Source organism: Xenia sp. Carnegie-2017, unplaced genomic scaffold, assembly GCF_021976095.1.
Source record: "Xenia sp. Carnegie-2017 unplaced genomic scaffold, XeniaSp_v1 HiC_scaffold_22, whole genome shotgun sequence".
NCBI lineage: Eukaryota > Metazoa > Cnidaria > Anthozoa > Malacalcyonacea > Xeniidae > Xenia > Xenia sp. Carnegie-2017.
In genome coordinates this window covers 5,129,443-5,156,650 of record NW_025813485.1, presented here as the reverse complement: position 1 = coordinate 5,156,650, position 27,208 = coordinate 5,129,443, and the positions used below count along the sequence as shown (strand labels likewise).

The following is a 27,208-nucleotide window of genomic DNA, read 5'->3' as shown; positions in this document are numbered from 1 at the left end:
TGACAGCATGCGATTGTGTCACAGCAAAAGAATACTAAGACTAAAACTGTGTTGTGACTTATGATATCGAAAATTTAAACCTTATTGACCCATGTTAGATTTCCAAGAACCAACTAACCAATGTGACAACGTCTGTAGTCCTCATCATTTAGCTGGTTTCTTTTGACTCCACGTCCAACAAGGCGACATACCCAGAATTTTTTGCTAGTTGTTTGTGTCACATGCCTTATATACGATAACTTTAAAATCTGTGAGTATTTTTCGCAAAGTTACTTTTATAATGAAAAAGGTCACATATTTACGTATCGTTAACCCGACATGTGTCAAAGATAATTTTAACTGTATTATTTTGTCAGAATACCAGCATAAAGTTATGCTTGTTTATATCACTGAATACATAAACATTACGACGCGTAGTTTGAATTCCTTGCGTTTCCCTATAAGTCTGCAGAATGTTCAGCTTTTGCTTTCTCGAGAAGGCATTTTAAATTTTTGAATATTCTTCAACAGAAGCCTTATGGTTGAATATCCCTGGTATGATTTATGAGAAATGCCTTCATTTATTTGATATTAATCTGATGATGACGGTATTAATAAATATTTGTACACTTTACAAAGTGTAAAAGTCGCTAGTCTAATTTGATTTTAATTAAATTGGCAACCTTGCATCGACGACGGGGAGGGGGGGAGAGTATTAATAAATATTCATATTATAATTACTCTGTCAGTTTGCGTATATTTATGGTTTCAAGTCTTCCTTTCGAAATGTTTACTTGATTGTTTCATTTGTTTGCTCGTGCAGACGTTTTATTAGTTTTATCGTGTGACAAATATTTGAAACAATAACTTTATGAGAGCAGCATGATAATAGACAGTGAAGTTTAACCTATGACCAGGCAAGTAGCCAGGCACAGTTTGCCGTTGTGTCCTTCCGAGATTCATGTATTTTGTTTGAAAACTATATTGAAATTACATCATGTCTAATTCTTCGAGTGGCGCTATGGAAGAATGGAAAGCGACTGAAGAAGCAAAATATGGAATAGGTTAGTTTTGGGTTAATTTTGCCTTGAATGTTGACAGTCGTTTTATCACCTCAAGGGTCCTTTATAATCGACTTGCATCGCTTCAAGACATATATACACCTTATTAGCATTATACAACTTTGATGGAAATGTAAACTATGGCCTACAACTGGATGTTGGGGATGCAGTTCATATTTTTGAAACTTGTGAAGGTTAGTAGCAAATTAACTTTTAATACTGAGACTTCCTTAACTTATTTACACTTTCAGCCACTAGTTCTACATTCGACATATGTTAATTCTATAAACTCGAGACGCATTGATGACAGTTGCAGTTTTACATAACATGATGCCATTAATGTCAATGCTTTCTGCCAATAACTTGCACGAAGCTTGTTTCTTTCTTAATTAAACTGCGAATGCTATTATCGTGACGTTTTTACATTTAATTCTACACTGGAATGCTTTGTGATTATGGAAAGCGCACTGCTCATTTGACGAATTTATTCATAAGAAGATGAATTGTACTTACGATTCAATTATTTGTACTGAGTAATTACTACAAATTAACAAATCGAAGGAAAAATTTATACATTTTATGGTTATGTTAAGAGAAATTTCTTGAAGTAATAATCACTGTTTTGTTTACAATTTGAGCTATCTTTTGAAAATTGAATTGGTTCGAAAAAACTACTACAAGTTTAAGAAATATCGAATGATTATTGTCGTGATTTTCAAATAAAGACATAACTTTTACTCCTTCGTTATACTGTTTAGGTCGTAGTTAGTTATGTGTATAACATCATTAAATATGAATTGATGTATATTTGATAAAATCAGAGGTAAATTTGATACTTTCAATTAGCTCAGTTTAAAGTCCTGTTGAAATACGATTAAATTGATTGATGGGCCGCAAATTTTATCTCAATTTTATGTGTAATGTTGTTATAATAGGCGTAAATACTTTTATCGCAAATCGTAATTTAGACTTTTAGCATAAATTGCTCATGCATACATAATTCATCCTTTGTTGAATTTGTTGTGGAAACATCGTCATGCTTTAGCACGAGGTGGATTAAAATAAAAATGCATTTGAAAATCAAACGTTTTGTGTCAATCTTTTGTTCACCCATTGTCAATAGATGGTTTTTGTAGAATCATCATAAAAAAGCCCATATTATAGTTTGAATATATATGAATTACTACAACGAAACTTTGGCCTCCAGTCAATTTTATTACCTGTAATGTAAAAAATATGGAAAATTAAGCCAAAACACAAACCTGTTATGACTAACCTGGCTCCGCCTTAGCAATGTGCATTCTTGATACATCCATTATATGTCTGTCTATTTGCTCACTTTTAAAAACTATATAACTACCTATTTGACCTGCATATGTATCTATTATTCAGGATGGTACCATGGCTATTGTCTTAAGAATAAAGCTGTCAAGGTGTGTGTAATTTAGCTTTTGTTATATTAGACAAGCATTTAAGAATCTGCATGACATGTATTGTAATCGTCTTTGTAGCTTAAATTGTTTGAGATGCCAATGGTTTTTTAGGGTTTTTTGCTATACTTGTAGAACCTCCCTCAAGGACAGAGCCGTCAAAAGCAGGGGGCTTGGCAGGCTTCATCCCTCCCCAAATAATTTACTGAAATTGTAGGAAAAAGCCCCACTTTCCCCCTTGAAAAATAGTCATATATTTGGATCAGCCTGCCCAATCATAATTTGTTTCCAACTGCCCTGAACTATCTAAATGATGTTTTTTAGTTGAGGCACTATTCTCTTTTCACTTGCTGACATATTGATAATCCAGTATGAGAATTACAATCTTATTTTATGAAGAAATATCAAATTCTGTGTCACATTTTTTTTGAAATATCATGAGATTTGTGGATTTGAAAAGTTCAAATTCAAAACATATTGCTGAGGTTGTTTGCGCAAACTTCAATTTTGATCAACTGCGTGTTTTTGTTTTAATTTCTTTTCTCGTAAGTTGTACGTTTTTATGTGTCATCTTCATGCAAATATTTGAACTTTTCAAAAACTCAACCAAGCCAGGTATTGTCATTGCAAGGTTAAGAGTGAAAAAACTGAAATGACTATTTTCTGCCAATAGCTATGTTACGAGAATATTCGATTGTTTTTACACATGCAAGCACTGAAAAATATAAAATTTGTCAAAGACCGTTTTACTACACAAATTGTTCTTTGCTTTCTTACGTGAATCGTATCACTTTTAGATCATCTTTTTTCACAGGGGATTTTTCCATCGTCCTATGTGCGATTAGAGAAATGCACCGTAGAAAATTTGGGGTATGAAATTTTTCGCTAATTATCCGTCAGCCGACAGGCGCTGAGTAATGTTGCATTGTGCATAAAATTTAGTACGTGTTATTTTTACTTATATATTATATTTACCCAACAGAACACCGCTTGAAGTTATTACTCCTTGCGGTGATGCAACAATCCTTGAAGTTACTGCAGTTCTGCGTGAATGGCTGGAATACTGGAAATCTTTATTTCAGGTGTTTCAAGTGAAGTTTTCAGGTTTTGATCTTGTTCATGATTGCAAATAATGCAACAAGCTGCGTAAAATACATAAGACGACGACAGGGTGCCAATTTAAAAAATACCAACACAAATAAATTGGCTGAACGAATATTTTGTGAATATTTTTGCTTTTGGTTGCTTATTTATGTATTCGTTTTCAGAAAAATTCAGTTCGAATGTTTAAAGAAATGACAGAAATCATGTGCGAACTGATTGGTCAACGAGAGGCAATCTTGTCGGGTTTTCTAACTCAGGTGACTCGCGGCACAAAGGTTCATGTCGAGTATATATAGATAACAATGAACTAAACACTGAAATTTTCTCATTTGAAAAGACCTTGTTGCTTGAACTTAAAGCTAGTATAACATCCAAGATAGACTTTTGGAACAGGTAATAATGAAATCTATTGACCTTTATCTTTTAACTGATGAAGTTTGCCAAATTTGGGCGTGAGTATTGTCATGGTATTTGCACTAAAAGTATTTTTTATTTTAGCAAAATGGGTTTAGATCTTGTCCCACGTGTTGATGGAGTACCAGTGGATGTTGATAAAATCAGTGTCGTTGAATTGCACAAAATTGTAAGCATTTTTAAAGAACATTTGTGGAATCGGGGACAGGCTGTACGAAGGTTGCTTCATGAGAAATAATCTCTGAATAAATAAAAATCACTTTTCAGAGGATAGCACCTTTAAGCTTTGTTATAACCGATTTTTTTGAATGTTATTAATGTGAATTCGTACACTTTATTACTGCATGCATGTATGTACAGTTTCTATTACTGTATGTGATGCGGTGTCTAACACTTTATCACTGTACGCATGTACAGTTTCTGCTTATGACTGTACATGTTATATGTTAATTGATTCATCACTCTGGTCATTATAATCCTATGAATAGTTGAATGTTTATTATGTTTTGTTCTTGGTTCTAGCATCAACAAAGCTTAAAGAAAACTGAAATAGTTGTAAGTTGTTACGTTTTATGAACTGAAATGACATGGTCAAAATGACCATCTAAATTTTCGTTCCTTTGTCAAATTTTCAATGCTACGTTCTGAAGATATAAAATCGTACTGTAATTGAACGAAAATATAAGTTTTCCGCATTTTTCTCCCTTGCATATCTTGGCCTTTTATATTTTATGTTTATTATTTTAATATTTTTCATTTGTTTGTTTTTGTATAAATGTTATATAAAGTTATACTTGTAGAAGTAAATGCTTTGTTTGTTTATTTATTTTAAGCATCAAGCAAGTATCAAAGTTAGACAAAGGATTGTAAGTCCATAACATCGATGTTGCATAGACCTCACATTTCAGATAGTATGAAAAAGTAAACTGGAAAATGTTTATACTTTTTTAGCGAAAGAGTGGACAGTCAATGCGTGTTTCAACACCGATCATTTTGAAAACTCATCGACATCTTTTACTATCAGTGACTAAATTTGATTGTAATGCTGATGATAACTTAGAATGTTTTTTTTCGTTGTACGATGCTTTAAAAGCAACGTTTATCAGGTGCAGTTTACGATTATTTCATTTTATAACAGTCTATTAAAATCGTTGGACATTTAAGCATAGAATATATTTTTCCTGTTGTGTGGTGAATAGAAATTATATGTGTTTTTTCATTTATATAGTCTTTGATGCCACTGTATTATGGTATGTGTTTTTTCCAAATTAGTGAAAGGTTTATGTTGTCCCTGAATAAGGATGTTCTACCAAACGTTGGGGAAACTCTTAGCTCGGAAAAAACCAAGACACTTTTCACGGTAAATCTTTTTACAACAGATTTCCTGCATATTAATTTGCAAAAATTAACTCAGTGAGCAACATAACTGACGGTAGCTATTCCAAATACTTCAACGATTTCGGATGATTCCGACTTTGTTTTTATATCTGTGATTCTTACAGGACCTTGGCAGAAGAGGATTAAACTCACATCTTTATATTGTATGTCAAGTAGTGAGAACAGGTGTGGTTGCAATCTTTATCATGTGATATATGTTATAAATTGAAGATTCGATTCCTACAAGTTACGTTGTTTATAATTTACGTTTTAACGTAATAGCGTTCCTCCTTGCAGGGCAGATGCATCTTGAACAGACTCTCACACGATTCAGAAAGACTTCACCAAAGTTTCGAAGACCTTTTGCATTGGGCGGTGAGATGGCGATATTGTCTTACATTGAAACATTTACTAGATGAACTCATAAATGTCTTATGTATCCCTCAATAAATAATTCTCTAGTGTTTAATGTCGAGAGATATGCGGAATATGACGAAAATGATGCATATGGTGGGGAAAAAACATTTTCTTTCAATGTTTTCTTGTAAGTTTTAACATCCTCCATATGAGTTAGTTTGATTGCATACTACATGATTGATAAATGTATCAAATGACTTGCCACTCCAAATAAAATGTGAATTCGACTGTTCAAGTGTCGTCATGGAAATCTGTATAATCATAGCGTATGATATTTAGCTACCATCTTACAATTCCAGTTTAATTCAAGATAAATACATGCGAGCAAAGTACAGTATATATTTAGATTTGGAGAATAATTTGAAAAAACTACCGTGCCATGGGTAGAAATAATTGAATTTTTGATATTAACTCATGTGTTTGGAATTATGTGAACTATGACTATAAGCTGTAGTTTCTTTGTAATTGTAATTTATTTCAAGTGTTTCGTTTGATTTATAGAACTACAAGCGACGCAAATTTTGGCAATGCTCACGAAGACACGATTCGAAAATTGATCAACAAGAACTCTGGGTCAATTCTGCTTGCGATAGTATACGTACGTGAGAAACAACTGATATACTGAATCAGGATGAAAAATGAGATTCCGTGATGCATTAACTTTATGATTCATTTTTACAGCTGTGACTGCGTCGTTAAGACTTTTCAATGGTGAACGGGACCATGTATGTTGTCTTTTAGCAGACTTTATATCTTGTGTAAATGTTTGTCTTGAGTTGGACGACATACGCTGTCTCTTTGTTTTTGGCTACCTACTAGTTTCTAGTCTTTTCTATTATTGCGCTGTTTTTACCAACCTAATTTACGTTTCGTGCGATGTAGCTAAAACATGAAAGTTGTGAGTATAATTAGATAAATATGAGTCCGACGAAATTTGAATCTGTTTATATTGAAGGTGATTGAAGTAAACCCTCTTCGAATACCAGCAGATATCAGTATTTCACGAAAATTAGGATTCGCTGATGTAATTTTACCAGGTGTGTTTTGAAAACGATCAAAAAGATGTGTGTAGTCTTGACCACAAATGAAATTCATCAAGATTGATTCTGACCTACTCCTGAGTGGAAGTATTGTTTTATATCTTATTATTTACCAATTAATAAAAGGGTTTACCGGCGTGAATACTAAGTGTTATTGTATCGATTTGTTCTTCTTTCGAATTAAACAAGAAACATAAAATGTTTGTGTTGTTGATAGAAGATTTATAGCTACATATGACTATATTTAACTATTTCGTTTTTCAGATGACGTTAGAAATGATCTTTATATCACTTTGGCTCAAGGTGAATTCGATAAAGGTAAAATGCTCACTTGAATATGAAATATATTGTTGTGATTTGACTTTATGTGTACAATACTACTTAGGTGGTAAGAAAACCGGGCAAAATGTCGAGGTAACTGTATCGGTGATGCTATCCAATGGCGTAGTTGTTGAGGTATTAGCACTTTATAATCACTGCTTCACATTTTCACCTAAAGATTTTTGTTTGCACTATATAATATATGTTCTTGCATCCTGCTGAAAAGTTTTCTTTAAGAATTTACCAAACTAGGGGCAAAGAGTTAGCTACACGGGTCCTATATCCATGTCATGTACATATTTGTTCTATAATTGTAGAATTGCATTTATGCTGGATGTGGATCAAAACCAGTAAAAGAATACCATTCGCTTATACTTTATCACAATAATTATCCTGTCTGGAATGAAACAATAAAAGTAAGTTAACATGAAGTAGCTGGTGTATTTTACTAGTTATTGACTTTTTAAAAAATGATTTTCGACGCGAGTTGCATTTAGAAAAATGTGGTCATATTACTTGGTTATGAATTGATTATTTTCACTTAGATGTCACTTAAATGTCATGCAGACATCACAAAAACGACATATTGCATAATGAGACGCCGGAAACTTTCCAAAATCTTTCAGTTTCCGGGCAAAAAATGCTTAGGCAGTATTTTATATCATTAACACTATTCAACGAAAGCATATTTGCCCGGTTGAAGTAAAATAACATCAAATATACTGGTTAAACCAAATTATGCATTATGACGTCACTGGTTGTACAGAACGTGGATATTTTAAATAAAAAAACGTTGGTAACTTCAAAATGAAAGATAATATTCGTAAAATGTTTTGGAAAGTCTATTGTCCTTTTTAAAGTTCTGTTTAATAAGACTAGAATTTAAAAAGTTAGGACGTAGAAAATCGAGAGTTCTCGTAGCTACGGAGTGTTAAATATGCAAGAAGTGCCTGTGAGGGGATGATGTTTTAACACATTATAGTTGGCGTTACATTTCACTTTAACACGTCTCGTTTTAAAAAGTTTTTTAAAAACTCGAAATAAATTGGAAATCCATCTCCGCATGTATCCATGTTTTAGTCTTTAGCTAAATAAGCTCGAAACTCAAAAGTTTAACGGAACATGAAAATTTAGGAAATACCACCACGGTTTTATCAACTTATGTCATCTTATCCTCGACAAGTGCTTTATGTTTAATTGATCTTTTACTGTAGTTGAAGATTCCAGTCAAACAATTCCAAGATTGCCACATTTTGTTTGTTTTTAAGCATTGCCCTACAGCATCAAATGGTACGTCATGTTATAATCACGAATCACACACGCATTTCCTTTATGATTTTGTATATATGGTTTTATTATGCATTCGTTTACTTTCCTATGTTTTGTTAACATGAAATCATGTTTCATAAAGAGTTATAACTAATAACGCATTGTTCCATAAGAAGGCCTAATTTAATATATGGCTTAGTTAGAGATGATCAAAGTCCTTGTCAAACATTCATAGGATATGAATCAGAATTCTATTAATGATGACTTTGCAACAAATACTTAGAAATTAAGTTACATCATCGATTTTAGAACATTTGACGCGTAATATTACCCTGCGGTATTGCATATTAACGATGAAAATTTCTCTCTAACAGGGAAGGTTTTTGGCTTTTCATTTCTGAAACCTTTAAAACCTGATGGCACGACTATTTTTGATGGAAGTCATAAACTTGTTGTATACAAGGTGTGTACATAAAGGGGAACTGCACGCACATTTTTTGATATGATAGAAAATGTATGCACTGTTACGTATTGTTGTGGAGGTTTTATCCTTTCGCCAATGTAATTTTCATTATTGATAGATAGACTGTGCACCGTTACCAGAAATACAAAATAGTTTGATCAACGAACTCAAACTCAGCTTATTATGTAGTGTTCCTTAGACTATGCACTTGTGGGCTCAACTGTGTCTTTACACATTCTTTTGTTTGACGTTATGTATTATATAAGTTAACAAAAACATTGCTTCTTGTCTGTTATCGCTAATGATTTAAACCGTCTCACGTAGTTAAACCGTCAGTGAACTCGTGTAAAGAAAACCTTATTTGTTGATTGAAGGACTTTTCATTTTATAGTCCAATTTATTAGATATTAAAAACCCTGGAAAATATCTCGCTTACCCCTCATCTGTTCCTGAAATTGCTCACGGGGAAAACCAACAGGTGTCATCAAAAAGTACAAAAGAAACATTCGTCGTGTCTACCTTGACTTGTTCAACAAAGCTCACAAGGAATCGTAAGTGTAGAAACTGTTATTTATACATGTGCTTGTTTGACGAACTCCAAACAATACATTGTTGAGTCTTGCTGCCTACATACCATGTAAATGCCGAAGTGAAAAAGCATTAGTCCTTTCATTGTCCGCGTGTGTTGATTTTTTTTGAAAAAAATCCAGCAACTTTCACAATGCTTAACGAGTCATCCGCTCGTGAAGACATTTGCAAACTTCGTTTTTGTCAGTAAAACCTGAGGTTTTTAGTCAAAGCTTACTCGTCAAAACGCCAAGGTAATGATCCGGATTAAAACGAAGAGTTCGAAATAACTTGACGTCAATAAAGTGGAAGGGATGAAACGCGGAGAAAGAATGCGGAACGGAATGGCGGAAGCAGATTCCGCAAATGGTGATAAAACGCAGATTCCGCAAATGGGAATAAAACGCGGAATTGAGCCGAAAATGATAAGGAGTCTATAAAAGCCGAAATGGTCAAGCTCATGTCGATAATTTGCAATTTCGTTGCATCGTCGCAATTTCGTTGCATCTTTGCAATTTCGTTGCATCGTCACAGTTTCGTTGCATCGTCGCAATTTCGTCGCAATTTCGTCGCAATTGCGTTGTATCGCTCCAATTGTGTTGCGATTTCGTCCCCGTTGCGTTGCAATTTTGTCACAATCTTTGTCGGATCGTTTCAACTTTCATCACAATTACATCGCATCGTCGCGTATTCGTTGCAATTTCGCCGCCATTACGTCGCAATTTTGAAAAAATCTCCGTTTTCAAAAACATCTGGGTATATGTGAAGATGTTCTTATTTATTAAACTCCTCCATGAGATTCTTAGCAAAGATGATGACGTTTTCAGGTGACACACGTGTAAATTTTACGAAATAATTTTTTTGACGAAACACCGTTGGGAGTTGTGAATCGCTTATCATCTGCTGAGTTTGAAGAATTGAAAAAAAACGAATTTCAACTTGTGGAAATGCTCAATTACCGGAGAATGTCGTGCTTTGCTGTACAGTTATCTATTTCATTCTTTTTTAAACTTTTATAACTATACGTGTGTATTTATGAGTTCCCCCATATTGTGCTCAACTTCACTTTCATCTCGATAATGATTTCTAGTGAATTTAGTCGATCTGTTAAAATGGAAACAACATAAACAGAAAATTCCCCAAGTTTTAAACTCGTTGCGTGAAGTTCCAGAGGATGAAATCGTGAAGGTAGGTATAGAAAGGTTTGAAATTGAATTTTAATTTTAATCCAAAATTGAATTTTAAAACATTATTGAAGTCTTATTCTCAGTCGTATTTTATGAAATTTTAGTGACATGTTAGCTACTTAGGCGCAACGTCCACGAGAAATAAAAATGATGTAGCTACCTATTTTTTTTTTATTTTAATTGAATATCTTTTTATAATTATTTTTAGTTTCTTCAAGATATTTTCGATGCATTGTTTGCCATTTTATATGAAGCCACCAAAGAAAGTGGACTTCTTGTTTTTAAGAATCTTGTAAGATTTTATGATAATTTTTCTTCTTATATACAGCGGCTAGGAGAAAGATATTTGATATTAATTAAAGGCGACGTTTATGATTCTGTTGTATATTCAAACACAATGATAGTGAAAATATGAAAAGTATGCTAATTTCTATAGTAAATTACATTAATTTTTTCTTATCGTTTCAGGTTTTTATCGTTAATTTGTTGCTGGACGGTAGATATCAACAATTTCAACCCGTATTAAACACATATATAACTAATCACTTCAGCGCTGCTCTCGTTCACAAGTAATGTGTTTGTTAGTTACTTCATTAACCCATTAGTTTTTTGTGCTTGGCAATGTCAATTTATTTATGTTTGTAAAAACGTATAAGTACATGAAAGAAACACTTTATTGTGCAACATGTGCAAATAGTAAAAAAACGTTGAAATTTCTGTGTGTTTTAGACACATCATCGTATTGTTCAACAAGGTTATGTCAGTTGGTGAAAAGAAAAAAGAAACGTCGAATTTAGCCAATACAGCTAAGGTTGAATTATACGAGTATTATTCAAGTGCTTTGAAAAATGGTTTTTATCTAGAAACCTACGCATTAATATAGCTGATATTTGTGAATCACAGGTTCTTCACTATATTATAAAGTTTATCATACAATCGTGGACATTGAATTTAAGGTATTTACATTGTGAATGCTGGACTATAACGTATCAAGGAGGTTCGTTGTATACACTTATGTCAGCTTTTCGTCCCACTGAAATTATCCATTTATTATTGCTATGAAAATTAACTCCGGCATATTAAGCATCATTTGTTATAAGTTCAACCTCTAATTTGATGGAGAATGCTCTTTTAGATGAGCCGACTTGTTAGACCTTCAACCATTCGAAACTGAAAATTGCTATAAATTTTAGAAATCAACCAAACATGTCAGATATAGAATTCAAACGTTCCATTCGTGACTTCTTCAATGTGCTAAATGGATTGATGAAGAATGTAGGTTATGGCTGGAAGTTGATTCAGGTAAATTTTACTTCCATGCATCGCTGTCTTAATTCCTTTGTTTGTGAAGTCATCCATTAGAAATAAAATCAGCCATTATCAAGAATGATATTTTGAATTGAAAGGAATCGTTTGCTCTTACTGTACTTTTTGTTTACTTTTATATTCTGTAGAGTGACATTCTTCTCAACATACCTAAGGTTTATAAAGAACTTGCATCTGTATTTTCAGACGATGAACTAGTGTAAGTATATCCACAATTTTTCAGAAAATTGCTTTTATTAAATAGCTAAAGGTTTTTGAAGCAGGATATAAGGGAGAACAGCCTGAACAGGATAGTCTCTGATCGAGTTTTTCTCGAGATTTTTCCTATCTCACAACTGTTTTTAACACTAGACTAGTCTGTAATTTCTTACATTTTTTATGATGTTACATGGTGTTGGAAACATTCGTGTTCCTATTTGCTGATATAGCTGCACGTGACATGAAATAGTTGCTGAAAGAAATAATTTTTTCAGGGTCATATTACAAGAGCTGTTTCGCAGTGCGCAATCAAGCTCTCTAATTTTGGATAAGCTAAATTTTCTCGATGGTTTGATAACGAGCAGTCCATTATGTCAAAAACTAAGTAAGTGGACAATATTAATTTTGCACCTCTGCTTTTGGTTTGCTGTCATCCTTACAACTTTGCCTTCAGTACAACTTATGCCTTTTATCAAGAGGATAACCTTCATTTGATTGTGAGAATTTGTTATAAAAAAATCCAGGGATTTGTTAAAGATGCAAAATAGCATCAAAGATAATATTGATATAGCTGTATAAATAAGTTTGGTAGTAAAACATTGGGACTCAACCAAAGGCACTGTTTTTCCCCTACTCACAATCACATAGATACCTATTTTACATTCTTGGTTTCCTTCGCCCACTTTCAGCATGCATTAAAAGACCAGTGGTAATTATAAGCAAGTGAATGGTATGAAAACGTGAATTGGGCGACAACGATTGGAAACATTTGTTTTGCTGAATTCTAGCATTGAAATCCATGATTTGCAATATTTTTGAATGTGTGTAAATGTTTGTTTGTATATGTAGATTGTCCAAGTTATTAGAGTCCTGATGACTGTTGATGTCGATGTTGATGTTAATGTTGACTGACGTTTCGAAACCTTAGCTGAAAGTCAATTAGTGATTACCGCCAAAATTGTCAAAACATCAGTCAACATCAACATCAACCTTCCTTTGCAGACTCTACTAACCTGGACGATTTACATCTACAAACATGTAACGATTCTCCTAGGCTGAAACCTTTTACTTACTCAATTGTTTCAATGTCTCATGTCTAGGCTGTAGAAAGATATTCATGCCTATGGTTTTAAATTGCTTGCTCGAGCAACTTAAACAAAAGAACGAACTGAAAGCGTGTGCGGATATTCTTGGAAATCTTTTGTCTTGCTTGAGTAAAGTGAAAGATGTGCGTCTTCTGTGTTGTCATATTCATTGATAACGATACTAAAAAAATATAGGTTGTACAGTTATTTTTCAACTTAGACTTTATCATTTAGAATGCTGTAACCAATGATGTTAAACAATTATCCAGTTCATTACTTCAAGTTGTGTTTCAAGCTGTTGTTGCTGTGGATCGATCCAGTTCACGGGCGGTAAGTGTTTTGAAATTTTTAAGTAACTCGAGAAACTTGTTTCGTACTATAATAACGTTTGGTGTTTTGAATTGAAAACCATTAGGGACAGTATGTAGCCATTCTCTTCACTTTGCTCAAAATAATGAACGAAGAGAATTATAAAAGCTACATCAAAAACTCTTTTGAGAACAAGCGGGATCTGAAGGTAACTATGCTATACATATATTCCGAACTGTCAATATTTCGATACCAACGATCTTTGAATGGTCAATACAGTATCTCTTTATTGCATTTTATGTGATCGATTTTAAGGATTTCCTGAACAAAGTTTTTGGAGTATTCACAAACTTGTTGTACAGAAATATATACCCTGAAGATTGGTTTGTCATGAAGATAGAGGGATATTAGTAAGTTTTTTTATTTTTGTTCCTGCACATAGAAGATGTACGTAAGTAAACATCTGTGGCAGCTTATCCTTGGGTTTTTTACAGTTCAAAATACCCTTATTCGATTGGTTAGATTTTATTATTTGGAATTACGAAGCTAAATAATACAGTCATGAGGGTATTTTGAAGTTTTATTTATGTTGACTGAAAAGCTAAATTTGTTCGTAATACGTATTTTGCATTGACATACTTTTATTATTTTATCTAGTTTCCTAATTAACTAATTTTTAATTTACAAATTAAGTAATTTTAATGATTCTGCTTAATTCTCTCTTTTAGTGTCATACTTAGTGCTGTTCTGAATTTTTCATTTGCACTAACAGAAAACTTTCTTGAACAAAAGTCCTTCGACTATCAGGTAATTTTTAGCAAACCTTTTGCGGGAATTCTGTTAAAAATGCACAGACTCATGTTCGAACCAAATGTTTTTTTACAAATTTATTAGCTACATTTTGCAAGTGAATATATATTTGTACGTTTTTTATTCATTTTCATGCAATAAAATGTTTTATAATGGGAAGACAATACAACGCTGAACGCGTGCGCTGATTGGTCGATCGCTGAGTTTCCATTTGCCTGTACAAACTGATCTAAACTCAATCAATTAAATCGATTAAGAAAAAAAGATGTTTACTGTGTTTGCACAGATTTATGAAAACCGAGGAGACCTTTGGGAGAACTTGAGAGCAGATCAGTGCAAGCTCGAGACCAAAGGTCAGGGCTCTGCACCGATTCGAGAGCTCTCACAAACGTCTCCGAAGTTTTCATAAGCCATTGCAAACATGAAAAACATCTTTTGTTTCTTGTGTGAAATAATGCGAAACAGATAAATATAGAACAACCGTTTTAATTTTTCCATTTGTTCTCTGAAATGTACTCGTGATTGATTTGCAAATTCTCTTTGATTGATTGGTTGATTGATTTCACATTGCTCAACATTGCTCAATAGAGTGTGCAAATGCTCTCAACATGTTGAGTCTGCAATGTTGAATGAACATGCTGCGTTCCTTTGCACGTACTTTTATAAAATTATATATTAATCCTAACACGGTTTTTTTAACATGCACATGAAAAACATGTGACTTGGACGAGATTTGAACTCGCACCTTCGAGATACTAGTCCGCCGCTCTACCTGTTGAGGTACCAAGCCCACAGGTATTGGAGACGAGTCAAATCTCTTTTAAACTGCGTATGGACGAGAGATTCTCGCCAAATAAGTGATGTTTTTTTGTATTTGTACAGATTTATGCAATTACAGTTTATTTTGTGGCAATATAAGAAAGAGTTTTTATTTATGTTTAGCTTTGGAGTGCATATTTTCATTTGGCAATCAACTTTGTATCTCACCAAATGCTGGACTTAAGTGATTATTCTGAAGCTAAAAGATCAAAGATATTAGAAAGGTTATTAGCTTGCCCTCTTACAGAATATAATTTAGTTAGGGCTGATCCGAGTTTTTGATCTGTTGTCCTTTTTTAAGGTATGGGGACATGAGACTTGCAATGGCATTTAACCTTGTTCGCTTGTGGAATGCCTTAGGTAACTCTAATGTTAAAAATTCGTTGGGTAATTCTAATTTTAAAAATTCGTTAGATAATTCTAATGTTAAAATTTCTTAGGGAAATTTAATGATAGACACTCCTAAGATTATTTTAACGTTAAAATTCCTTAGGTAGTTACTTCTAATGTTAAAATTTCTCAGTTAATTTTAATGATAGAAACTCCTTAGGCTATTTTAATGTTAGAAATTCGTTGGGTAATTGTTGGGTAATTCAATGGTAAAAATTGTTTAGCTAGTTCTAATATCAAAAATTCCTTTGTTAATTCAAACGTTGAAATGGTAGTTACAAGTTAACGCGATCGAACTGAAACTACTATCAACGAAACATTTTTTAAGATTTAGTGGAGTTTTCAAAATGACATCTTTTATGTCACATACAGGGCTAATTTTTGCTATTGGTGAATTTTAGGTGATTTGCAGGGCTACTTTGTTCCGTCAATGATTGAACCTTTTCTTGAAATGACTCTGGTAAAAGAACCAGGTACAAAAGTATAATGTACGACCTTCAAATAGGCTTTGTTTGACAACTGGTGTACTATATGCTCATATAGTTTGTGAAGATAAATTTTATATTTGCAATTCTTTCTTATGTGTTCATGTGAAGAAGTGATGTATATTTTAATAGCTGGTTATTATCTTCAACAGTTCTTCGAAAAGAAACTATACCGTTATTTTATGACATGATGGATAAAGAAATGAGATCATTCGGCCAAATAAAGAAGGTGACTTTATGATGCATTTGGTTAAACTATTGACCAACATTATTGGAAAAATAAGAATGCTTATATGTAATAATTACTTAAAAAGTTGCCATGTGTTTGATCTATCGTGTAAAATTTCAACCTTATTTCAATTAAGGTTGAAGAAGAGTATATTGACAAGTTAGATATTTGCCTGAGCAAGAAAGGAATGGGTGATGAAGAATATAAAGATCTCTTTGAGAAAATGTGAGTGAACATTTATATGATAAGAAAAATAGACATTCACAAAGATCTTTTGATCCCTGTACAAACTCGTATACTGTCAGTGGCTAATGATTGATTCCTGTGCATAAACTCTGATCCTACGGTATTATGCCATCCGGAGATGAATGCGTGAACGGTTGTAAGCGCTTTATCGAGTCAAGCCATCGCGTTGTTTAATTTATGTACAACTATGAACATTACAGGATAGTTGTAGATTTTTTCTTCTCTCTTTAGTCTTACTGAAAAGATCATGAAAAACAGCGACCTAGAAAAACCTGGGATTTTATTTGTGACCTCTGTCACAAATCTCTTGGATCGACTTTTGGACTACAGGTTTTAGATTTTTTTGTTTTACTTACATGCAAAAAAATTGTTTTCAAAGAAAATACATTCCATATGATTTGGTTGTTTGCATTATTCTACAAATTTTGTACTACATTTTTATTTAGAAAAGTTATTTCAATGCAGGAAGAATGTCGAGAAATGAAGATGGGATGCATTGTCAGTTTATTGGTTTGTTCAACCCTTATATCATGTTGCTTTTCTACTCAAATAATTCATTTTCTCTTTTTGTTTGTTTGATGTCTAAAAAAATAAATTTTGCTTTCTTTATTGTTGCCTCCTTATTTTCACGTTGCTAATTTGTCATCTTTCCCTAAGACATTATAAACGTTAACCTTCCCAGGCAACTACTGCTGAGAATAATCTTTGTTTGTGGCTACGTAACACTAAATGTGCGTTTTCGGATTTTTTAACTGTTTGCATGAAAAAGGGTTCGGACATCAGAAAAATCACAACATGATGAACATTTCCTCATGGAAAAGTTTAATATTTCGTAAATGCAATGAATACTTGGTATTTTTTATAGAATTATTACGAGAAAAAAGGAAAGACTGAAATGTTTCTCAGGTATTAGATATACTCTTTACTGACTGCATTTTTTGATTCAACTCTGTTTTACTATTTTGAATATTTTGTTGTTTCTTATAGATATGTCGAAAAGCTTTATGAACTCCATCTGTTAGCAGAAAATCACGTTGAAGCTGGTTTTACTCTTTTTCTTTATGCTTCTTGCTTAAAGGTTTGTGCAGTGATTGCACTCATCCTTTTTATTCTACAGCAATTTTTAATGTATATAAATTGTGTAGTAAAATAAAATAGACGGAAGTATATCGCTCTACGACGTGTAAAACTCGGAATACCGACAGCATATACTTCTGTCTATTTTATTTTAGGTTACCATCTACCAATAGGATATTGAGCGTTCTTTTATCGTATAAAAAGAGGAATCTTTTACGTATTAATTTTGTAATATATATGGTACATAGCTACGTATATAATATTTAAAATCTAATATGTGAGATAAAACTTAAAAAAGCATTGATTACGATCCTTCATGGAGTATACATACTTTGCACCCTTCATTAACTATTTATACTCTTCATTAACTACGTATGTCCTTCATTAACTACGTATGTCCTTCATTAACTATAAGTTTTGTTATCCAGTCTTGTTGTCCATTCATAATTAGAACTTTATCTTCTTTACAGTTTGATGATGTTCTTTTACCTGCTGAAGATAATCTACCATCCCAAACTGAGCGAGCTAGAAAGGAGATACTCCTAAAGAAATCTATGGATCTGTTGAAGAAGGGACAGGTAATATGTCTGCAGTATTTTTACTCCTTGTCCATTTCCTCAATACTTAAAGTAAAGAAAACAAAAACGTCATGAATTAAAAATAGTCCTATTTATACATATTGCGCATTAAACAACGTTATCTGAATTGCTTGGTTGCTTTGTCTAGATGTGGGAATCTGCCATTCGTATTTGCAAAGTCCTAGTTCACGAATACGAATTTCAGGTTTTCGACTTCGTTAAATTGAGCGAGATTTTGGTAAGAACTTTTTTAGCATCTCGTTTGTTAGTTAAAGTTTGATATATTACATCAAGTTTCATTTAATCTTTCAAACGCTGTACATTTTTTTCATAATGTAAAAGGTATCAACATTTTGATAATCGTCAGTGTATAAGACGTTTTAAACAACCTGATCATTTTGTATTATTCATATATTTTAACTTGATGTATCGTGCTGGTTTGCTACCTCAAATTTTCGTTCTTTTTCAAGCAACATTTTTTTTATTTTTTCATGAAGCAACTTCAAGCGGAATTTTACACGAACATAATGACAAAACACAGAGTAGAACCAAGTTATTTTAGAGTGTGTTTCTATGGAAAAGGATTTCCTACATTTCTTCAGGTAATTAAAAACAAATCGCTGACGTAGGTATCATTCCTGCATTGTTGTTTTAGAAAACCTTTTGATTCCAAAATTAAGTAAATATTTTCGTTTGAGTCTCATTGCCATTTGAGAACAAATAACGTATTGCAATATTTAATCCTGAGACATGAATCCCTTACGGCAGTACTTGAAGAAAACACGATGCACGTTTGATGAAATATTTTGCCCTTCAGAATAAGCAGTTTGTTTATCGTGGAGGACCCGTCGAGCAAATTGGTGAATTTTGTTTTCGTATTCAGCGCGAGTATCCCGATGCTGAGGTAGCTATATCGATTTCAAATTAGAAATTATTTCCTCGAAATATGGTGTTAATAAATTTTCTCCATGTCAAACTTTATTTTAGGTGTTGAGGCATAATAACCCATTGGACGACGACTTGCTTTCTTCTCAAAGACAATGTATCTTTTTTCGTCCTAATATATATGTATAGTAAAGCAATCTAAATGTGTACGTGTGTGTTCTCATCTGTCATCAAAGAAAACGTTTACCTGTTATAATCTATTTCAACTTTTTAAGTAGATTTCAAATATCATTAAAAATTCAAAACCATTTCACACTATAAAATCTACCTTAATGATTCCCGTGCTGTAGTTTTATATGTGTATATATTTATAAGGAATTTGGGAGAGCACATTATATAATATTTCATGTTCATCAGTATTCTTTATATAGGTTTTTATCTTATATATGATAATTCCTTCTCATGTTTCGAATACTTTATAATTCTAAAGTATTTGTAGATGTAAAGTTCATTTTTTACAGCGTTTGTACATTACACTTAATTTTGTGATCAGATATTCAGTGTTGCAAAGTTGAGCCGATTGCAAATGTTGCTTTAGTTCCGCAAAATGTTCATCCCAAAATATGCAGGTAATTGATAAATATCCTAATCACACATCCTTAAAATATTGAATTGCAGCCTAACTTCTTTGTGCCTTTCACTATCTGATAATTCCAACCAGTTATTGAAACTGTTAATTTGAATACAAATAACGAGTCCACTTAAAGCAGCCCTCCCTCGGCCTGCCTTTAATAATTTCATTAATTTATTGAAGAAAAAACACCTATTGGGTTATCATGTTCTGATCGAGCGGAGATTTTGATTCACTTTCTACCTTATAAAAATATTTGTTAAATTAATTCAGTGAATAATGATAAATAGCTTTATTCTCGATGATGTGTATTTTTAGGGTGTAGGCAGAATTTTTGAAGGGGGGGGGAGACGGGCCAAAATAAGCAACTTACATAGCTGTCAATTCATAATTGTCACGAAAGAAATTTGCCCCTTTTGCCCCCCCCCGTCTACGCCCCTGTGGGCTGTAAATATACACTTTCGTTGTTTTATAGTGCAAAAGTCTTTGGATGTCAATTTATTTGAGGTTTATTTGTTCTTATATAGTTATTATAATGCTAACTGGATTGATACATTTGAATTAACTCGACCATTTCGAAAATTTAAAACAGCTGACAAATCAAATGAATTCGCCGTAAGTGTATTTTAGCCTGCTAATGTACGTCAGAAATAGACTATGTATGTCAGGAAGATACTTCCATTGCCATATGATTTAGAAAAATATTCATGTAATAAGAAAAAATTTAATGTAAATATTTCATTAGAAGCCATATTATTTGATAAAATTGGTGTTTGTGCGGTAAATTCAATGTTCAAATTTAATTTCAGAATTTGTGGTGCGAAGTTACTACATTAAGGATAGAAACTCGTCTTCCTTGTATTCTTTCATGGTATCCCGTCGTTTCATGTGATCGCGTAAGTACTTCATGTTAGAGAATTTCTCTATGCATGTCACTTTCGTTTGTTGCAGAAAGCTTCTTCAGCTTGTTTCAACAAATGCATTTTCAAACTCGTTTTCATGTTCATGCAGCGATGACATGTTCCCCTATATTTAAAACTTAAAAACAAAGCATATGTAGTATACAACCATTGACACAAACTCGTTTTTATGTTCATGCAGTGATGACATGTTCCCACCATACTTAAAACTTAAAAGCAAAGTATATGTAGTATACAACCATTGACACAAACTCGTTTTCATGTTCATGCAGTGATGACATGTTCCCACCATATTTAAAACTTAAAAACAAAGTATATGTAGTATACAACCATTGACACAAACTCGTTTTTATGTTCATGCAGTGATGACATGTTCCCACCATACTTAAAACTTAAAAGCAAAGTATATGTAGTATACAACCATTGACATAAACTCGTTTTCATGTTCATGCAGCGATGGCATGTTCCCACCATATTTAAAACTTAAAAACAAAGCATATGTAGTATACAACCATTGACACAAACTCGTTTTATGTTCATGCAGTGATGACATGTTCCCACCATACTTAAAACTTAAAAGCAAAGCATATGTAGTATACAACCATTGACATAAACTCGTTTTCATGTTCATGCAGCGATGGCATGTTCCCACCATACTTAAAACTTAAAAACAAAGTATATGTAGTATACAACCATTGACATAAACTCGTTTTCATGTTCATGCAGTGATGACATGTTCCCACCATACTTAAAACTTAAAAACAAAGTATATGTAGTATACAACCATTGACACAAACTCGTTTTTATGTTCATGCAGCGATGGCATGTTCCCACCATATTTAAAACTTAAAAACAAAGCATATGTAGTATACAACCATTGACACAAACTCGTTTTTATGTTCATGCAGTGATGACATGTTCCCACCATACTTAAAACTTAAAAGCAAAGCATATGTAGTATACAACCATTGACATAAACTCGTTTTCATGTTCATGCAGTGATGACATGTTCCCACCATACTTAAAACTTAAAAACAAAGTATATGTAGTATGCAACCATTGACACAAACTCGTTTTCATGTTCATGCAGTGATGACATGTTCCCACCATACTTAAAACTTAAAAACAAAGTATATGTAGTATACAACCATTGACACAAACTCGTTTTCATGTTCATGCAGTGATGACATGCTCCCATCTTACTTAAAACTCAAAAGCAAAGTATATGTAGTATACAACCATTGACACAAACTCGTTTTCATCTTCATGCAGTGATGACATGTTCCCACCATACTTAAAACTTAAAAACAAAGTATATGTAGTATACAACCATTGACATAATAACATTAAACTGTGGGAAAAAAGAAAATCACTATTAGATGACAGAAATCATTTATTATTCAGAGAGAACTCAGCCCCATTGAGAATGCGATTAATTCAGTAAAGTCTAAAACTCGTCAACTCGAACAAAACATTGAAGAAATTCTTCTTGACGATTCTAAAAATATCAATCCATTGAGTATGCAGCTCAAAGGCGTTATAGATGCTGCAGTAAATGGTGGAATTTCAAATTATCAAAAGGTGAAATATCTATACTGGTTTGGAATGTTGTTTTTCTTGGTTGTTATAGAAATATCTCGTTGGATTGTATCAATCGGAAAAAATAAATAAAAGATGAATTCTGTATTTAAGTATTTTGAATTAGAATCATTGCATACTTTATAGGCATTTTTTACACCTGAGTTTGCTGGGAACAATCCTAAACGTAAAAGTGAAGTCAATAATTTATCCAAAGTTATGCTTGAACAGGTAAAATACGGAGGGTGTCTCCATTTTGTATTCTATTTAAATCAAGAATTGATTTTTGATTGGCTGAAAGTTAAACGATATTTTTCTATAACCTTTTTTTATCAATTATTGTTTCAAATAAACACGATGTACACAATTAACCATTTTCACATCATCAGCACTTTATCGACCCACTTCATAATGTGACCATGTTTCATTTGTGTTTCATAAAACGAAATCTAGTCAAGTAAATAACCTGTGTAAAATTATTTGATTATTTTTTATAATGGAACAGGTTGGTGTACTACGACGTGGTCTTATACTACACGAGAAAAGGATTTCCCCTGATCTTCTACCATTACACAAGAGCATGTTGAACCAATATAATAACATGCTAAAGGATTTACCTGGTGACAATAGTGAGGTAAGTCTGCTGTATTTGTGTAAGAATTTTCATCTACACCATAAAACATCAATATCTAGCGTTTTTTTTTCAACAAGTTAAAAACCGTAACATTTATCATGTATCAACTGACCAGCAATGAAAGATGTTTTGTTATTATTTACTACTGACAAATTCTATAGCTCATACTATAGTTCTTCTTGACAGCATAAGCCATAGGTTATTTAGATTTCTCACAGGTTGCATGAAATTCTTTTATCTGTTCTGTTTTTACAACATTTTTCATTTTATTAACCTTGTTTTAGCATGTGTTGATTCAAAGGAAAAGTAGCCTACCAATGAACCGTTTTCTAAGGTACTGTGTACATCAACGTTTAAATGTTTCCACAAAATTGTGTCAACCCAAAGGCAACTTTGAGAAAATGCCCCGAGAAGAAAGCCTTGATGGTATGTCCATCTCTTTCCTAAATTCACGAAAGTGTTCTATACAGGCACGATATATGGAGGGGCGGGGGCATATTCATGACACGCCGTATTAGTTTCTTTTAAATCCGTTGTTTTTTACGAATTATAAAATGAATATACAAATGTTCCCCACCAATTATCTTTCTGGCTATGTTCCTGGTTCTGTAGTCTTTTTGCCAGTTTATCGTCTGTGTATTTGTTGATCTGCGAGTCGCTTATCAGTAATCTACAAATACTATTTTGGGTGACTCTAAAAGTGTAAATTTCTTTAAACTTGTTCATATAATTGACTAATTATATATAATTTGGGCCGATCGATACTTTTTGTGATCAGCATTTATTTTATATGAAAAGCTTATATTTTGAGCTCGTTTACCTGAATGTGAATGACTTTGCATTGGACATTGTCAATAAGTTTCAAGTTTTTGAAAAACGTTTTTGGAACATTAATATTCTATATTTGTTCACTAAATAATATCTTCGTGATTATTGATCGAAATTATAGAAGTGTTTATATATGATCCAGCTGTCAATATCAACAGATTTCCAACACCCGCTCATGCGTTTTGTACACTAAACATTTTCGTGCACACAAGAATACTCTGGAATATCATTGATGAATGAATTTTTTTTTTTTGTGATGAAAATTAATTTTTATAATAATTTTTCTAGTGAAAGCTCCATGTCTTTAGACAAGCGAAATTCCAATGATATACCTGAAACAGGCACTTTACGCAGGGTAAGTAAATATATTACTTCATAACTTTTGATTCCTGTAGCTTTTGAAAAAATATTTCATTTTGCAATTAAAACTTTATTCCTCACCACATCATAACAAAAACTTTGTTTTTTAGACAAAATGAGAACTTAGCCTGTAAATCTACTCATAATCTACTATTAAATTCTGTAAACTGTACTTGCTTGTAGCTGTTTCAAGGATTTTCACCGCGTAAGGCTCTCACGTCGGTGTTTGCTGGAGATAATGATGGCAACAGACAGTCAACGGTGTCAGCGTTGGCGATAAAAACTAGCTCAAGTCTTTTGTCAATAACAGAGCTGGGAAAAAATTCTTCAGTATCTGTTCCGGATCTTCGTGAGGATCAATCCAGGTAACAATACGTCTATGTATAAAAAAAAGAAGAAAGTCTAGCCGGCGCCATGAAAATATAGGCGATTTATTATTGTTGTTTTTTTTTCGTTTGAAATAGAAAGTGTATAAATGTTTGTGGTGAAGTGATTAACGTATAAATAGATTACAACACCAAACGCGTAGTGAGATTAGTGAAAATGTAAAAAGCTACTTATTTCTACGTTCGTGTATTCGTTGCGATGCGATATTCGCGGGGTTTTCATCGATTAAATTTTATTGATATACGCTGAACGTTGAAAGTTTGATGTTTGCTATATTTAATATTGAATAGGCCAAAACTTCCTCAAAAGTTACGTGTTGGTAAGCAGTTAAATGATGGAAATTCAAGTCCTTCCTCTTACGCAAGTCGAGTTTCAGTTGGTTCTTCTGTTAGTGAAACATCTCTTAATGAAATTGACGAACAAGAAGAAAATGAAGCGATAACCCAAGATAATTCTAAACTTAATGACTCCCGTTCAAATACTCGAAAGTCGTCGTTGCACATTAAGGTACAATAATTGGCTTAAAATTCTGTTATTTTTGCAGTAAATTTCATGTATAGATAGGAATTGCCTCGAAGCTAGGAAGCTCGCGTGGGCAAACGCGTTCCTATAGTCATCTATCTCATCTAAAAAAACACTATGTCTTTGTAGCTATTTAACTATTATTCAACACAATATTTATAGCAAGTGGCACCGATTACTGTGTCACAGGTGCCAAGAATTCCACCAAAGACATTGAAAAAGCGTCAATCAAATGTCTTTGAGCTAGCCTCAAATGGTGAATATCGCGTTTTTAAAAACGTTAACACAGTGCATTCAAAATCGTTGGATGATTTAGATAAAATTGAAGATGGCTCGTCATTGATTGCAAAAATTGGGGAACATAAGAATTTTTCAGAAACAAAAATATCTGATAGAAAGAAAAGTGAGGATTTAAATGTGAATGCCAAAGAAGAAGAACCACCACCGTTATTTCCAAGAAAAGCAAAAACCAGGCTAACAGAACGAGAAGACGGGTATGATACTTTAGCGATACGACCGAATCTTGCTCGGCCTCGTGAAAATTTACATCATAGTGCACAAACTGAGATGAATCGTACTTACCTGTATAAAAGAGATCCATTGAAACCTGTTGAAGTTTTAAAACACCGTTATGCCAACTTAAACGAAGATGGTACGTCCATCCAGCCACAAGATTCCACTGGTCGAAATGAAACTTATGATGTTCTAGCTTTACCAGTTCTTGCTAGCGAAGTAGTGAATAACAACGAGACTGAAATACGAGCTACTAGGACTGGGATAGTTGAATTTAATCATACACAATCAAGGGATACTAATGATACATCAATCTTACGTGATGAACGTAGAGCAAGTGTAGAGACAAACGATAAAAGTGGAATTTCAGCCAATGGATCTCTTGATAACATTGTGGCCGATGATAAACAGCCCTCTAATAACTCTTTCGTTATTGGACATCACATATCAACGCAGTTAAATACCTCAAAATCAATGCAAGATCCAATTGCAGAGAATGGATTAATGATGCGTGATCCCGAATTACCTCTTGAAAGTCAATTGAAAAAAACATCCAACGCAAATGTTCTTTTGACAGAAGAACATTCAAAGTTGCTGAGTCCGCAAAGATCAGCTTCTGTAAGTGTTACACCAAAAAGCAGTCCTCCGGTTGCTCCTCGTATTAAAAGACCGCGTAGAACTGCACCAAATAATAATGCTATTTAGTTCTGTACTTGTCATGCAGTAATACGAATTTTTTAATGTATTTATTATTGAGTTAGATATAGTCGTATCTAACTCATGAAGCCGGTTTTCACGAAAGCTGAATGATGCTTACTTACTCGACACAGCGATGTTTTCTAAAGTTCATTTTTATTAATAAAAATTAACGATTTAATTTGAACATATCCAAGCAATCCTTTAAGGGCTGATTACATGTCGCGGTAGCCCAGATTCAGCGAAGCGTTAAATGATTTTGGCAAATGGAAACGAGTCAATACTTATCATCAGATAAATCTTCTTCAGCAATTTCATCATGAAAACAACTAATTTGGCCTAATTTTTGTGTTACCATTGGAATAACTTGTGGCACTTTACGAACAGTTGTAATTTTTCCGCTAAAAATTTTGCCTACTTTCAATGACTCAAAATCCTCTCACGCCTCACTGAATCCCGGTTAGCCGGGATCATGTAAACAGCCCCAGATGGATTTCAAAATGGCAACATTGACCAACTTGAAAAAATTATTGTGCGACCGGCTTCAGTTCAGTTATTTTATGCAAATACAGTAATCTTTTATTGTCTACATTCTTTTATTAACATATCGTGATACCTTGAAATGTGTACAAATTTTTCCTTGTGTTAATACTTTTCAAAACAATTAACTATACTGTAATATGGCTGTAAAAATTAACCAGGCTTAAATTAAAGTTAGTGCTTTTGAATTTGGTTGTGATTGCAATTTACTCTATAGGAGTAAATTTGGGGTTAAGGTAGTGTTTAGGATGGGTTGAGGTCACGATTAGGAACAATATGGCGTTATATGATAAACGATAAGAAACTCTTGAGGAATGACGGTATTGTGTAAAGAGTGTCAATACTGCATGTGACAAAAAGCTAAAACAAAGGTAGACTAGATAGACAGAAAGGTAAACAATATAGATAGGAAAGTGAACAAAAAGACATGAAGGTAAACAAAAGGTAGACAAAAGGTTGACACAAAGATAAACAAAAAGATAAACATAAAGGTTTCCAAAAAAATAAACGAAAATCTACAAACAAAGGTACAC

The 27,208-nt window shown here is 33.0% G+C and overlaps 1 protein-coding gene across 1 annotated transcript; it reads left to right on the top strand.

Annotated features, from left to right (window-relative positions):
• The first annotated feature begins 739 nt into the window (after window positions 1-739).
• LOC124446008 (dedicator of cytokinesis protein 2-like) lies at window positions 740-26,863 on the top strand. Its single transcript, XM_046996797.1, is given in 63 exon segments — window positions 740-1,043; window positions 1,151-1,234; window positions 2,433-2,473; window positions 3,285-3,340; window positions 3,453-3,552; window positions 3,739-3,831; window positions 3,912-3,967; window positions 4,073-4,157; window positions 4,511-4,543; window positions 4,822-4,854; window positions 4,940-5,094; window positions 5,261-5,348; window positions 5,491-5,551; window positions 5,663-5,740; window positions 5,828-5,909; window positions 6,284-6,290; window positions 6,293-6,380; window positions 6,464-6,507; window positions 6,738-6,819; window positions 7,087-7,140; window positions 7,208-7,278; window positions 7,461-7,559; window positions 8,358-8,433; window positions 8,787-8,875; window positions 9,267-9,426; window positions 10,533-10,630; window positions 10,838-10,921; window positions 11,098-11,198; window positions 11,359-11,440; window positions 11,533-11,585; window positions 11,823-11,931; window positions 12,084-12,154; window positions 12,429-12,538; window positions 13,254-13,381; window positions 13,473-13,568; window positions 13,654-13,755; window positions 13,863-13,957; window positions 14,276-14,354; window positions 15,300-15,400; window positions 15,478-15,536; window positions 15,968-16,039; window positions 16,204-16,280; window positions 16,417-16,505; window positions 16,758-16,856; window positions 16,973-17,036; window positions 17,392-17,432; window positions 17,514-17,604; window positions 18,074-18,181; window positions 18,330-18,419; window positions 18,679-18,783; window positions 18,999-19,085; window positions 19,169-19,223; window positions 19,620-19,695; window positions 20,225-20,312; window positions 20,507-20,593; window positions 22,022-22,198; window positions 22,343-22,426; window positions 22,701-22,829; window positions 23,114-23,163; window positions 23,946-24,012; window positions 24,201-24,382; window positions 24,695-24,911; window positions 25,089-26,863. Coding segments are annotated over 63 exon segments (6,441 nt in total). The 5' UTR covers window positions 740-976; the 3' UTR covers window positions 26,145-26,863.
• The last annotated feature ends 345 nt before the right edge of the window (window positions 26,864-27,208 follow it).